Here is a 16401-nt window from a genome sequence, read left to right as displayed (position 1 = left end):
AAAGAGGGCTCACCAGCCAGTTTGCAAAGTAAACTTAGGGTAAACTGAGAACAACTTTCTCCTAAAAGAAAGTGACTAAACTAAAACAATACACAAAGACACACTGGAGCACTTCACCTAACAATTAGCAGAACACAGGTTAAACTAGGCCTCACCAACCCAGTCTCACAAAAACCGTGTAATAACTACGTTGGTCTACAACGTAGGACGTAGTATTTCTACAAAAACGCCTCTGAAATTGTAAGATCCCTACGATTTTTTTCACCATTCATTCCAATGGCTGGCGTCTATGTCACGTGATCTTCACATTTCTCCCTGCAGAAAAAAAAAACATGGCCGAACTTCGTTTTATTCTCGGTGGAAAATGTCTATTTTAAAGTTAGTTTGGCCATTAAAATGCGTTTTAATGTCATTTGATGCGAGAAATATGAGTTGTTATTTTAGATGATGTGTGCAGTGGATGTACATGATCTTTAGTTTGCTAGTTATTACGAAGATTACTTCAGGAAATTGTGTCTATACAACGTTTTCATTGTTACCAAGGTGGTTGCTAGGGACGCTGCTATCGATATTATTTTGGTTGTGTTGTGTAACTGTTTAATGGTGTTATCTTTATTGCTACCCCCTTCCCCGTCAATTTATAGTGTTGGTCCACAGCGTAAACGTATTAGTTTAACAAGAGATGGGAGTCGGAGGCGGGGTATCAAAGGTACAAGCTAGACTTTTATTTAGCATCTCAAAACACAAGCGAAGACCGGCGGAGACAGGAAGTCCGGATCACTAAAATGTTCGTGCAGAACGTAGTTATTACACGTTTTTTTGTGAGACTGGGTTGGCCTCACATATACCTCATTCACACCGAAGGTGTTTCAGGGCCGGTTCGGAGCTGGAGCTTGAAAAGCACCGGGTTTTCCTCTTCACACCGCAGCGGAGCAGCCTCTTAGCTCCGGAATCCGGTTCGTTTCAAGCACCAACAAATTGTCCGACCAGAGCAAAAGCACCGCATACGTCACGCTTACGTCCAGACGGGGGCAGGGGCAGGGGCTGGGGCGGGATCAACTCCTGAACAACAACAAAAAGCCGGCGTTTTATCCAGTTTGTACACAACGATGGAGAAACTTAACAAGCAGCAGTGGTCCACTGAAGAGACCAGCTACCTACTGGGAATCTGGTCTTCTGAAGAGGTACAGAGGAAGCTGGAGCACAATCGGCCATTGTTGTCGTTATCGGTGTCAGCTGTGAGGGGTTTCCGCGCGGTTTGGCTTTATGAAGCAGGCACGCAAACGGTTACGTCATGACGCAAACGATGACGCAATGACGCAGCACCAGTCGGACTCTGGGCGGTGTGAAAAGAGCCGGAGCTTGAACCGGAGTTGCGTTGGTGTGAATGAGGTAAGAGAGACAGAGACCCCACACCACACATGCTGCACACAGCCAGAGAGAAGGAGAGAGAGGCCGTTTCTCAATGTCGAGTAAACCTGCTGCCGCGCCACTCGATGACGTAATATACTTGAAATAGTGGCTCTGCAGCAGGTATACTCAACATTGAGAAATGGCCAGAGACTACAGCCTTCCTCAGGTCCTTTATGGAGGCCCTGATTGGGGATTGGGAGCACCTGAGGGAGAGGCTGCACCTGGAGGGAGTCAATCAGGGGGAGAGGGGGAGAGAGACACACAACACACTCCCGCACGTAACAAGATGCTTTAAAAACAATTTTTTATAAAGTTCACAAGGCCTGATTAAAGACATTTCTAATAAACTTCCTTAATATCGACAGTGGTTGAAAAAGTGTAATTTTCTTTAATAAAATAAATGTTTTATGAAGCATTTCTTTTATTTATTCTTCCGCAGATAGTTCGTCCTGTTCCCTCCCCGAGGAGAAAGGTTCTCCCTTCAGATAAAAGTGAGGACAAGGAGCCGGAAAACGAGCCGGAAAAGTCTCCGACCAGAGCCGAGGTCAGAGGAACACTTTATTATTATTTTATTATTTTATTTTATTCTTACATTTTTTTTTTTTCATTTTCTGTTCATTAATTTTTTTTTATTCTTAATTTTTTTCAATTTTGTTTTCATTTTGAATTCTAACATTTTTTACTTTTTTCAATTTTTACTTCACATTTTTTTTTTTTTATACTTACATTCCTAAATGTTTTACTTTTTCACTTTTACATTTTTTATTCTTCATTTTTTTTACATTGGTCAATTTTTACATTTAATTATTTCTATGTTTTAATTCTTCATTTTTGTATTATTTTATTATTTTTATGATTATACATTTTTTTATTGTATTATGATATTGTTTTTACTATTATTATTATTATTATTATTATTAATAAAATAATAAGAATGTATTTTATTTGATCATTCATGTGGAAACATCAGGAGCACAAAACCACACCTGTACACTTATTTATTTTAATTATACATGTTTGTGATTATTGTTATGAATAATAATATTGTAGAATATCATCTTTAATAAAGCACACAGTTAAAATACAAAATATATATATATTGTGTGTTTATTAGTATTTATACTTAAAATACCAATCACCAAACAATGTCTTCTTTGGTCCGGACACTTATTATCATAATACAGTTACTTTTTAAATATTTGTGTTAATGTGCTTCTCTACAAATTACCCCCTGGGGATAAAACAAGTGCCTTGAATTTATTTAAATATTTGACATGTAGTGCCGAGAGACGGGAGTCGGAGGCGGGGTATAAGGTACAAGCTATACTTTTATTAAAGGTGGGGTAAGTTTGAGAAACCGGCTCGAGATACACTTTTTGTTATATTCCATGGAATGCCCTTAACATCCCGATAGCAATGAATATCTGAAGTGCTTTGACAAAAAATACATAAAAACAAGTCATCTGTGGAAGCCGTGGTACTGTAAAAAGCACGACCAATCATCTGAGCCGGCCCGGCTAAAGTAACTGGATGGCCTACCTGCCTGTCAGCCTTCCATCTGTGCACAAACTTATCTCCTGCCCTCATTGGTCATGTGATCGTTCGTGTGTGTTGGAAGAGGGGCTCTGTGAAGAAGTGGCAGATGTTTTCCGGCTCTGCATTTTCAAATTCGAGCGCACTCGAGCTGGTTTCTCCAAAATTACCTACCCCACCTTTAAGCATCAGCAAACACATGTAAACACTTCAAGCCCGGGAAGCGAAGACCGGCGGAAACAGGAAGTCCGGCTCACTCAAATGTCCGTGCAGAACAATACCCCAACCCATAGATCCGTGGGTGAATAATGTCAATCACCACAACATACTCCAAAAAATGTATGTATTATTTAAAAACGTCACATTTGAGCAGCAACGGCATGAATTCATACGTATTTCTTTTGTTGTCAGCGAGGTGTGACCCCTCCGCCTGTTGCTCCAAAGAGATGGACCATCAAGAACCATGCAGTAGAAAATGTGGACATGGAAATAGTGAACGTAACGTTTACTTCTTATTTTCTCTTGCAAAATCTATATCATTTAACAGTTGACCATTCAAAGAAGTTCCCGCAAAAAATCAACACCGGGGAGATTTTTCTATTAAAAAAAGCTTGATTTTCATTTTCTCAGGTGACTGAAACTGTAAACTGTAGATCCCAACCTCCTCCGCTGCCGCCTCAAATGGCTCCAGAACTCCAGCTGACAGGTGGGGGCAACACTGAGGTTGCTAAAACCAAATATAACAAATGAGGCTGTGTTACATTTTCTAAAGTACAGTTTCATTGACTTACAGCCTGGACAGATCTGTTGAGAGAACTTAAAGGAGTGAAGGAGACAACGTAAGTACATCAATTCCTTTATAGCCCAACATTAGCCGCCTTTAGCTTACCGGTGGTGGCGTGAAGTCATGTGAGCGTGCTGTAGTTCCTTTATAGCCCAACATTAGCCGCCTTTAGCTTAGCGGTGGTGACGTGAAGTCATGTGAGCGTGCTGTAGTTCCTTTATAGCCCAACATTAGCCGCCTTTAGCTTAGCGGTGGTGACGTGAAGTCATGTGACCGTGCTGTAGTTCCTTTATAGCCCAACATTAGCCGCCTTTCGCTCAGCGGTGGTGACGTGAAGTCATGTGACCGTGCTGTAGTTCCTTTATAGCCCAACATTAGCCGCCTTTCGCTCAGCGGTGGTGACGTGAAGTCATGTGACCGTGCTGTAGTTCCTTTATAGACCAACATTAGGCACCTTTAGCTTAGCGGTGGTGACGTGAAGTCATGTGACCGAGCTGTAGTTCCCATATAGCCCAACATTAGCCAGCTTTAACTTAGCGGTGGTGACGTGAAGTCATGTGACCGTGCTGTAGTTCCTTTATAGCCCAACATTAGCCTCCTTTAGCTTAGCAGTGGTGACGTGAAGTCATGTGACCGTTCTGTAGTTCCTTTATAGCCCAACATTAGCCTCCTTTAGCTTAGCGGTGGTGACGTGAAGTCATGTGACCGTGCTTTAGTTCCTTTATAGCCCAACATTAGCCTCCTTTAGCTTAGCGGTGGTGACGTGAAGTCATGTGACCGTGCTGTAGTTCCTTTATAGCCCAACATTAGCCTCCTTTAGCTTAGCGGTGGTGACGTGAAGTCATGTGACTGTGCTGTAGTTCCTTTATAGCCTAACATTAGCCTCCTTTAGCTTAGCGGTGGTGACGTGAAGTCATGTGACCGTGCTGTAGTTCCTTTATAGCCCAACATTAGCCGTCTTTAGATTAGCAGTGGTGACCTGAAGTCATGTGACCGTGCTGTAGTTCCTTTATAGCCCAATATTAGCCACCTTTAGATTAAGTATAAGTAAGTATCATAAACGTTTCTTTTAGATTTTTTTACAGTACTAATCTGATTATTGCAGGATCATCAAAGCTCAAGCTGAAAATCTGTATAAAGCTATCCAGCGTTTCAACCTCCTGTTGTGTGAACACGGAGAAACTCTGAAGAAACACACACAGGAGCTGCTCTGCATCGCGGACAATTTAGACAAGGTAACCAGAAAACATCTGTTCAAATACATGTTGTGCCCACTGCAGGTGGTGAAGGTAAAAACTGTGACTCTCAGATAACACCATGAAACTTCTCCACTTCATTATTAAAATGTTTTACTTTTTATTATTATTTTGTTTGTTATTGTACATTTTTGTAATGTTTTATTTTTTGTAATTCTTAAATGTTTAACTTTTTTCAATAACTTTTTAATTCTTACATTTTTTTTATTTCTACTTTTAATTTTTGTATTCTTACATTTTTTTAACTATTTTCAATTTGTATTTTTTTTTTTTATAGGTTTCATTGTTCTTAAAAAAAAAAAATGTAATTCTCAAATGTTCTACTTTTTTCAATTTTTACTTTTAATTATTTCAATGTTTTTATTCTTCAATTTTTTCAATTTGACTTTTATTCTTTAGTTTTTGAATTTTTGTATTCTATTCCTACATTTAATTTTGTTGCAGGTGTCAAAGGGGACAAAGATAGCAGGCATCACAGGCGGAGCGACGTCAGCGGTGGGGGGGGTGGCAGCAGTAGCAGGCGTCGCTCTGGCTCCCTTCACCTTGGGGGCCTCGCTGCTCCTGACGGTCGCCGGCGCCGGGGTGATGGCGGCGGGGGGGATCACCGGAGCCTCCGCCGCCATCGCACACAAGGTGACCAGAAACTCTCCCAAATACAGACAACGCCTGAAGGCAGCATATCACTAGACCAATGGGATTCCTCCATGTGATTTTAGTTTATGATGCTTACACGTTTTATTTAGATGGATAATCTCGTGTTTCTTTTATGTATGCCTTTTTTAAGACACCACCGCTAAGCTAAAGGTGGCTAATGTTGGGCTATAAAGGAACTACAGCACGGTCACATGACTTCACGTCACCACCGCTAAGCTAAAGGTGGCTAATGTTGGGCTATAAAGGAACTACAGCACGGTCACATGACTTCACGTCACCACCGCTAAGCTAAAGGAGGCTAATGTTGGGCTATAAAGGAACTACAGTACGGTCACATGACTTCACGTCACCTCCCAGAATCAACACTTTAGTAACAGGCCGAAATAGAGGGATATGAGCTAGAATTATCTGTTTGGTATTTTAAGCAAAAAACTTCATAGAATTTTTTTGTTATACCTTTTTTATATATCTGAGACCTATAATATATGCCTAAAAAATAGTATAATAGGAGACCTTTAAAGTTGCTGTCTTTTTTTCCTGCAGGCGAACGTGGACCAGGGCAAGAAGAAGATCGAAAAGACCTTCGAGGAGTTCCAGCAGATCATGGGGAAGCTGCAGGAGAGCCTGAGCTTCATCCAGGAGGGCATGGATCATCTGCAGCGCCACGACCTCCCCTTCCTCAGCGAAGTCTCTCAGGGGGGGGGGAGAGCAGCCAGCATGGTGACGCTCACAGCCTCCGGGGGGGTCAGAGCTCTGGCCCTCGAGGCACACGGTCATGCCTCCGGGCTGATGGAGGGTCTGGCCCTCGGCATCAACCTCCAATTTGCCGATAAGAAGCAGAAGAGGGAGCAGAAGAAGGAGCAGAAGAAGGAGCAGAAGAAGGAGCAGAAGAAGGAGCAGCAGAAGGTCCTGGAGTCGGGGCTGGCCAAAAAGATCAGGAAACTGACAGAGGAGCTGAACAGAGGTCTGGACGAACTCTACGACCTGTTCAAGGGTTACTGTGCAGCAGAGTAACATATACCATTTAATTAGCATATTTAAAAGTCTTATAATAATAATAATAGTAATAGATAGAGTGGTGCAGGGATGACGTATTTACCCGGAAGTAAGCTGCTGGTCCCCTCGACTAGAAAGCAACGGGATTTCTCCATAGGATTTTGGAAAAGAGCTCGAAATAAGGTCTGTGGAAAATGAACCTGTTTGATAAATGCACGTTTGGTTCAGCCGGATAATCTCCACATGTCTACCATACTTTTATTATTTTTGAATCATAAATCTAGTGGCCAGAAGCAAAATGCTAACGTTATGCTATAAAGGAATTACAGCCGAGTCCAGCAGCACGACTTCAACGTCACGCCAACTTCAGATCCATATTCAAACACACAGATTCTAAATGGAACGAGTTGAAGCGTTTGTTTGAACAGTCTGCAGGAGGCAGGGACTTGCTTTCAAGCAGAACAGAAACTAACTTAGAGGAGTGTTTACGTGTTCGGCGTAATGACGTACAACGGCCTCCACAACTTCTGTAGTCCTATTCAGCCACTTGGTAACAACCATCGTTTTTCAGACACGTCAACTCTTCAGAGATCACCAGTGGGGTCACTGCTGATGGATTTAATGTCCTAGAAAAAAACGTGATCCGTCTCTTCAGTGCGTCTCAACCACAGACCTTAGTTCCAGCTATTTTCCTAAACCCTATGGAGAGATCCCATTGGCTCTGAGACGAGGGAACAGGAAGTGGTGAAATGCTAACTCAGTTCTGGGTTTTAGGACTCGTCACTGCACCACTCATTTACTTTCAAGGGACCCAAGCCTGCTTTACATGGTGAAAACAAGAGGGGCAAGTGTTACTGTGCAGCAGAGTAACAGATACAGACTTCATTTGCATATTTGGAAAGTCGTATACTTACATACAGACATGACTGTTTACACATCTTATATATTTAGCTGCTGCGTGGGGAAATGTGGTTCTTTAATCTGAATCTGAAAACTTAATTTATAATAGATTTTCATCACAGACGCTTCATACTAGAACTAAATTAAATAAAAAACTAATACATGTCTATAGACTTAAGACATTGAATTAAATTGGGTTAAACTCCATCTCCCCTTAAACCTAAAATAAAATTGAATACAAGAATTGAAATAAACACGAGCTAACATTAAATAGCATAACAATAATTATACAAACATAACATTTGGACTGATCTTTTGCACAAATTAATCAAAACATTGATCCGATTGTATTAATTATTTGTCTTAAATACTATATGAATTACAATATTTTGTACACAAAGTATTTAATTGAGAGGACCAATTTTGTATTCATGCTCAAAATGTGTAAATTGTGGCCTTGATATGATATATATAAATATATATATATATATATATATATATATATATATATATATATATATTTGAATATGTTATATAGGTGTAAGGTCTCTGTATCTTTCTGCATGAAAGGTTTTACTCAACTGTGTGCTCTTATATATCTAAATTACGTGATTATCTTCTCATCTTCTGTGCTGAAGTGGAATATAGTGTAATACCTCCAGATGAACTCCAGGGGCCGACACAGCCGGGTTCATCAGGTTTAGACACCTTATTAAATAGACCCAACAAAAACTCCTGTACCCTCTTATATAAAACTCAGCTGTATATATTTTGATCGTTAAGTATTGCTTTTAATCTATGAAGTGTGTTTGAATTTCACTTTTAAAGTTATTACATAAAAGACTTCCTTTGACTGTTTGATATCTTCATTGTCAATTCCTCTTTTTGTGTTACACAGATCAAAATGTAGTTTCTCACTATCCCAGAGAATATACACCTGAACATCAGCAGGAGAGGACTCTTTAAAGTAGAGACACTACATACTGATATACACCTGAACATCAGCAGGAGAGGACTCTTTAAAGTAGAGACACTACATACTGATATACACCTGAACATCAGCAGGAGAGGACTCTTTAAAGTAGAGACACTACATACTGATATACACCTGAACATCAGCAGGACAGGACTCTTTAAAGTAGAGACACTACATACTGATATACACCTGAACATCAGCAGGAGAGGACTCTTTAAAGTAGAGACACTACATACTGATATACACCTGAACATCAGCAGGAGAGGACTCTTTAAAGTAGAGACACTACATACTGATATACACCTGAACATCAGCAGGAGAGGACTCTTTAAAGTAGAGACACTACATACTGATATACACCTGAACATCATCAGGAGAGGACTCTTTAAAGTAGAGACACTACATACTGATATACACCTGAACATCAGCAGGAGAGGACTCTTTAAAGTACAGAGATACTGATATACACCTGAACATCAGCAGGAGAGGACTCTTTAAAGTAGAGACACTACATACTGATATACACCTGAACATAAGCAGGAGATGACTCTTTAAAGTAGAGACACTACATACTGATATACACCTGAACATCAGCAGGAGAGGACTCTTTAAAGTAGAGACACTACATACTGATATACACCTGAACATCAGCAGGAGAGGACTCTTTAAAGTAGAGACACTACATACTGATATACACCTGAACATCAGCAAGAGAGGACTCTTTAAAGTAGAGACACTACATACTGATATACACCTGAACATAAGCAGGAGAGGACTCTTTAAAGTAGAGACACTACATACTGATATACACCTGGACATCAGCAGGAGAGGACTCTTTAAAGTAGAGACACTACATACTGATATACACCTGAACATCAGCCGGAGAGGACTCTTTCAAGTACAGACACTACATACTGATATACACCTGAACATCAGCAGGAGAGGACTCTTTAAAGTAGAGACACTACATACTGATATACACCTGAACATCAGCAGGAGAGGACTCTTTAAAGTAGAGACACTACACATATAGACATAAATATACATATACACACATTTGGAGGTAGAACTAAATATAATATATATATATATATATACATTCTTCTTATGTTTATTGTATCTGTTATTTTTAATATAATACATTATGCTTAAGACCTGTTTAATTTGTAATAAAACAAATAAATGATTATTTAATTCTTTCTTTGCATTTTCGTTACATATTATAAACAGAACAGCTCTCTTTGGACATCAAATGCAAAATAAGAGTCAATAATAGGAATAAAACATCTCCTGAAGTCCGTCTTTACCCCTTTCTTTCCCAATGTTTACATTTTGCATTTGACCTACATCTGAAGTAAGGGAGCCCTCGTGTAGGTTTAAAGCTCCATATGGATCTATTTTGTCAGCCGTTTAGACGTAATGAATCCAACCAATCGCAGGCCAGACTCGTTAAACGTCATCACAGCGGTGTGTTTGTGTTTACTGCCCAGTGAAAAGTGTGCTAAAGAATTAAACTTGAATTAAAATAAGAAATACTTCACCATCAGCAGACAAACCCTCTTTTTATTGGACATTTTTTCTCAAATGTTCTTTTGTTCATTTAAATAACTTCTTCTCTTTTTTATCTTTTTTTTAATTTCGTTTACGATTCATTGTTTGTGTGTCAACTGATTCAAACTGCCCGGCTGCACTACCACTGAAATCAAGCGCTCCCCGCGGACTGATACTGCGGAGGAATACACCTGGCGGTGCTTCGGCTCTATATATACTAGCGTGACTCCCTACACCTCGTCCACTCTGTTCTCCAGTCTTCGTTAATCAGAGTTAAATGTGAACACCGACCCTCTTAGTTAATTCATATTTAAATGTGAACACCAACCCTCAGTGAAATCTATCCCCGCTAACATGGCAATTTAACGGTGTGCAGCGGCTCTCCTGCATCGGCAATTACCCGGCTGTGCAAAGGCGAAGTGCACTGGCTATTTCTGGCAACATGGCGTAAGTATTCTTCTTTATATCTTCATTTATATTGGCAGTTGCGGGTGTCAGTATCAAATTACAAACTGTCAGTTGAAGTTAGAACAGATGTTATTTCTGGCAACATGCCGGAAGTATTTCTCTTGTGTTTATTATTATAACTTGGTTTTTAAACAACGAGGAATCTGCCTTGGTAAAAAATGTTTAAAGGTGTTAAGAAATGTGTAAAGTTGTTGTGCTTTTATGTTTTTTGGACAATTTTTAACTGTAGAATTTCATGTCCTTAGGAAAATATACATACTGGGGACATTTTGAGAAAGTGACATTTGTGTATAAAATATCTTGCCAATATAATCAAATTATTAATGTTCGTTTTGTTATCCAATTCAATGCCATATCTTATCCTATCATATATTAAGACTGGGATGTTTTGCTCATTATAAGTTAACAAAATACTGCAAAGCATCCCAACATATTTGAAAAGAATAAAATAAATTATAAGAAAATATATTCTAATGTTTAAATATCTGAATTACAAAAGGAGCATTTGTATTTAAATCTACATGTGATCATCCGTGGTGTGAGAAACAATGGGGGTAAATAAAAAGCAGAGGTTTCTATCTCTTTGTGATATAATTATTTAAATATTTAGGGGAAATATAAGTATAAATATCGACATTCATGTTGTGAATATTTCCTGTTTTGGGGTGTCGGTGTCAAATTACACAAACTGTCAGTTGGAGTTAGAACGCTCGCGAGAGAGGCTTTAACGGTCGTCTTGCTATACATTAAACTGTCAAACCCCCCTATTTAAAGTCATTTATTCCACATTTAAATCACAGTTTGAGTGATTTTAAACACAAGTGATGTTTGAATAATGAACAAATGACAACGTGGCGTGTCCAAAATGGCGCGCTGTATTTTTTTGTCTTTCCTGCTCTGTTGTGAAAATGGCGGTTACCCTCCCACATCTCGCCGTGACGTATGAGATGGGCGGGGCTACCGGCCAGAGCATGACCAAATTAGGCAATGTTATCCCCCGGTGGAGGGCGGGGGGTTTCTTCTTTTCTACACGGCTTTGTCACCTCAGAGGAACGGATTAGCCCAAAATTAGCCTCCCATCCCCCCACATGCTAACAGCATTAACGAGACCAGAGGAGGGAGAAGTACTCTGATCTGTACTTAAGTAGAAGTACTCAGATCTTGTACTTGAGTAAAAGTAGAAGTACTCAGATCTTGTACTTGAGTAAAAGTAGAAGTACCAGAGTGTACAGTAAAAGTCCTGCATTCAAAATGTTACTCAAGTGAAAGTACTAAAGTATTAGCATCAAAATATAGTTAAAGTAGCGACAGTAAAAGTATTCATTGTGCAGATGAGATAAATATGATCATATTTGCAGATAAACAAAAGTCCATAAAGTGCACACTTAATAAAGCTTTATTTATACGGCACTTTTCATACAGCACGTGCAGCTCAAAGCTCATCACAAGTAAAAACACACAAGAAATTCTCCTCAGATTATTTGTTAAGAACTTTAAAAGGTACATGCAGCAAAATATAACATTTGATCAGGTTAATCGACACAAGGAGGTAGAAGGTGAGATAATACAAATAAAATAAATAATGGTTTCTCTCCGACAGATAAGAAGGAAGACAAGTGAGTCGATGCAACAATATAAAAACAAAGTGAACATATCGGTACAATAAAAAGATTAAAACCTATAAAATAAATAAAACAAAATCAAGGTAGATAAATAATAAAGACTAAAAGAACATTTAAAGTGTGGGGTTGCTAATAAAAAGCTAATCTAAAACGATGTATATAACCCATTTCCCTTTCCCCCCAGGTCTCTCTCGGCAATCACCCTCAGCTTTGCTGCCGTCGACAGCAGGCCCGACCGCCTCAACTCGATACCGGACTCGTTTTTATTTCTATTCTCCCTGAAAACCCCGAGCAGCCGCGATGACGCTCTGCCTGGCCTTGGAGGACGTGGAGGCCCTGTACTTAGGTTAGTGTCGTTTCCACAAGGACACTCATTTACGCTGAGCCTTTAATTAGGTAACAAGTCGGAAAGTGTGTTTTATTTACTTGCACTATTTGATCCGTTTTATTGAACAGTATGTTTTTAACAGTATATATATAAGTTGTAACCAGATGAATGTTATGGATGTTCTTAGTTCAGGTGTTTAGCAGTCCTGTGGGGTGAGACTTCCCAGAGTAGTCTCAAAGTTGTAATAGTAAAACTCCAGCTGAGCACCAGGCAGCATGTGCTCGACAAACTAAATCAATATATTGTTTCAGGAAGTAAGATGCTAACGGTCCCTCGTCCACAGGGCCCTACTTTCTGACGGCTGACCCCATGGGGCCCCTTCTGGACCATGAAGACGAAGAAGCTCTCTCTCCCTCCTGCTCTCTAGAGGGGAAAGCTCCAGCTTCGCCCCCCCTCTCTTTCTCCTCCCCTTCCTCCCCGCCTCCCCCCTCCCACGCCTCGCTGTTCCTGGGAACCAAAGCCTCCGAGGACCCCCTCCCCTGGCTGCTCCACGCCCCGACAGGAGCAGAGCACTGCAGCGGTGAGAGACCATTTATCTGTGTATTTAGAGTAAATATGCTTCAAGGTTTCCCCGGATACTCAAAGTCTTCTTCGTTGGTGTTAAAATGACTTCCATCAATATTTAAGAAGTGTTTAAAAGTAGGGCGGTGCATCTTCACTGGTCCCACTCTTCAATTACGATCATCCCGATGCATCCTGATGCATAACAATGTGTTGCATCCTCAATTCTCTATATTACTGCACATGGCTTCTTTTTCATCAATGAATACATGCAGTAATTTATTTAGAAAGGCGTCAGAAATCAATAACATAAATGTCTTGATATTAAATTATAAACCAAAATAAATCAATTGTATGGGTCTAGCCTCCCTATACAGTATCTGTGTGTGAAGGTGTTCCATCCTCAAAAACTAAAAACTAATGTTTCTGCAGTCTAGCTGCAGCTTCTAGCAACGCTCTTCTGGTAAAGAAAGGACACTGAATGTCCTGAATGTGGCATCACTAACATGACTTGAGTCTGAACAGCAGACAACAGGAGTATTTACAACAGCATATAAACTCAAATACTGCCATTCTCTGTCGTACTGTTACATAAATCCCATGACTATAGGAGATTCATTTAGCTTCATCATCATCTCAATCAGTGATTAAGTGAATAATGACGTTTCTATCGGGTCACTATCAGCCTGTCACTCATTATTTTCAGGGCGGGGTTTGGAGGAACGGAGAGGAGGCGGTGATCGCGGACGCTTTCCTCCTGCCTTCACAAACTGTACACACGTATATATCATCTGAAAATAGCAAGAGGACATTCACTCTGCAATCCAACACTTGATTAAATCCACCAAAAACCTGACATGACGACAACGAGTGTTTTTCAAAAACATAAATCGATGTGTGTCTGATTCAGAGCGAAGCGGCCTGATTCAGAGCGGGTCATTCTGCTGTTGGGTTGTTGGAGAAAACAGACTGCTCCGTGTTTGGAATCGCCGTCACGTCTGTTTCCTGATCTCTGCATCACCGACCGATTTGATATTCGTGTGACGGAAAAACAAAACAAAAAAAAACGTTATTGTCCGGAAGATCAGGAAGCAACGTGACTATGCTATAATCGATTATGTTCTGTCCTTGCCTCGATGCAGGATCGTCCGCATCACGATGCATCTTGGAAACGATTCATTTCAACACCTCTGTTTAAAAGGCAGAATACTCCATTTATTCCAGTGGGGAAATTGGGTTCTGTCCATAAAGACAATATTGAAATAACATGTTTAACTAAAACTGTGGAATAAAAGAGATGATCTGACATTATGGCATCCAGATAGCTATAAAGTGGTCTTCTATTAAATTAGGAAAGGTCTTATACCTTCCTCACGTTGTTGGAGACCTAATTCCTACCAAAGGCAACAGAAGATTAGTAGCACTGAAGTCCATAAACAGACAGTGATTAGAGATGGGTTCATCATTACCTGAATTAAAGCTGATTTGACAGTAAGGTTAGAAACGCTCCTTCAGTGAGCGGTGGTGTGGAAATGCTGAGGAGGCTGGTGAAGGCTTTACGGCTGTTTGCTGTCAGTAAATCTCCCGAAGCTCTAACGTGTCTCCAGATGGTGAAGCTAATTGCTCTCAAGGTCACAGTGTCCCTCTCTGTTAGGTCATTCCTCCTTCTGAGCTGAGCTGCAAGTCTTTTGAAGGTCGTGGTACGAACTGAGTTCAGACACAATGACAGGCCTCGGTAATGAGTAGGTGTGTGTTCGGTTTGAACAACAGCCATTGGTTAGTGTGTGTCTTTCTCTCTCTCTGTGTGTGTGTGTGTGTGTGTGTGTGTGTGTGTGTGTGTCTCTCTCTGTGTGTGTGTCTCTCTCTCTCTGTCTGTGTGTGTGTGTCAAACTAGTTTAGTTAAATGTGGCGTTTCTCAGTGACGTGTTCTCTTTGTTGTGATGATTGTTGTTCTTGGCGTCTGTTAAAGCCAACAGCTGTGAGACTCGCGTTGTAATTAACGTTTGAGGTCATTATTGAACGTCCAACAGATTCCAGCACTTCAGCGTTTCAGTCATCAAAGACGCCGGTCAAATCAGTGTTTGTTATTTCATAGATTGGTTTGTACAGCTTTTCTGCGGGTCATTCCTAAAAAGGGTTTGAATAGTCTTAAACGTTGGCGGACACATATATCAATGTGGTTCTGTGTATATAAACTAAAGGACTCTCCTCTCTCGGCAGACGATGCGTTCGCTGGCATGGACTGGATGTCGGAGAAAATCGACCTGAGTGATTTGGACCTGGAGTCTCTGATTGGTTCTGACGACTCCCCCGAGGAGCTGCTGGCCTCCCTGGACCCCCACCTGGACCTGGATCTGGATGCCTTCCACTCCTCCCTCCCTCTGCCTCTGGATGTCCCCCTGGAGGAGGAGGTGGTGCTGAAATCCGAGCCCCCCTCCCCTGCTTTCCCCCTGGACCTGGGGAGTGAAGTGGACGTCCTGGATGTCCTCTCCTCCCCCGTTGTACTCCCCTCTCCTCCCCCCTCAGGCCACATATTGGTAGTGAACACTCTCCCCGATCAGCCAATCAAAACCTCTCCTCCATCCAGCGACTGTGAGAGCGACTCAGGCATCGAGTCCTTCACCGACTCCCCCCCTCGCCTCCTTTCTTCTCCTCCAACTCCAACGCTTCCCTCTTCCTCCAGGACCAAGCCGTACTCTAAAAAACCTTCCTCCTCCCCCTCTTCCTCCATCTCCATCAAAATGAAGTCGGTGTCCGGCGCTCCCAAGGTGGTCGAGAAGAAGCTGAAGAAGATGGAGCAGAACAAGACGGCGGCCACTCGTTACCGGCAGAAGAAGCGGGTGGAGCAGGACCTTGTGAGCGAGGAGTGCGAAGAGCTGATGAAGAAGAACGAAGCTCTGGAGGAGCGAGCGGAGGCCATCAGCCGGGAGATCAAGTACCTGACGGAGCTGATGGAGGAGGTCCGCCGGCGCCGCAACAAGAGCAAGGCTGCGTGAAGAGGGGCCATGGCTACAACCAAAGGGTTCCTCAGGAGATCCAGTCGGGGGAAGGTCCCTCAGCCCCCACAATGCACCTCTGCACTAACAGTTTGTCGTTCCCTCACTTCAGTGAACCCCCGTCTCAAGAGCTTCAAGTCCAGAAAGGGCCTCGACACCTCCACGAGTCCCTGATGTTAAACTGCGTGCGTGTGTGTGTGTGTATATAGTGTTTCCTCCTATGCTGCAGATATAGAAGCTCCTGTTGTTGATCGCAGGGTAATCCTGATCGTAGCCCTCCGTGCTGCTGATCGCCTTGTAAAAATGCTTTGCTCCTCTTTTCTAATAAATATCTTTCAGTGCTCAGCGACGTGTCGGTGCTTT

At 41.4% G+C, this 16401-nt stretch overlaps 2 protein-coding genes across 2 annotated transcripts; both read left to right on the top strand.

Annotated features, from left to right (window-relative positions):
• The first annotated feature begins 1615 nt into the window (after positions 1-1615).
• LOC307022909 (uncharacterized protein) lies at positions 1616-7994 on the top strand. The gene is made up of 7 exons (XM_079655835.1): positions 1616-1957; positions 3358-3444; positions 3577-3652; positions 3740-3785; positions 4836-4965; positions 5431-5619; positions 6184-7994. Exons 1-7 carry the CDS (start codon positions 1814-1816, stop codon positions 6652-6654), a joined length of 1143 nt encoding a protein of 380 aa, XP_079511961.1. The 5' UTR covers positions 1616-1813; the 3' UTR covers positions 6655-7994.
• Positions 7995-10298: 2304 nt separating this feature from the next.
• atf4a (activating transcription factor 4a) lies at positions 10299-16383 on the top strand. Its single transcript, XM_079669044.1, has 4 exons — positions 10299-10510; positions 12338-12499; positions 12825-13061; positions 15263-16383. Exons 2-4 carry the CDS (start codon positions 12454-12456, stop codon positions 16036-16038), a joined length of 1059 nt encoding a protein of 352 aa, XP_079525170.1. The 5' UTR covers positions 10299-10510; positions 12338-12453; the 3' UTR covers positions 16039-16383.
• Positions 16384-16401: the final 18 nt, after the last annotated feature.

This window comes from Notothenia rossii (assembly GCF_949606895.1).
Source record: "Notothenia rossii genome assembly, chromosome: 1".
Lineage (NCBI taxonomy): Eukaryota > Metazoa > Chordata > Actinopteri > Perciformes > Nototheniidae > Notothenia > Notothenia rossii.
Note: the sequence above shows the minus strand (reverse complement) of the source record. Positions and strands in the feature narration are given on the sequence as shown.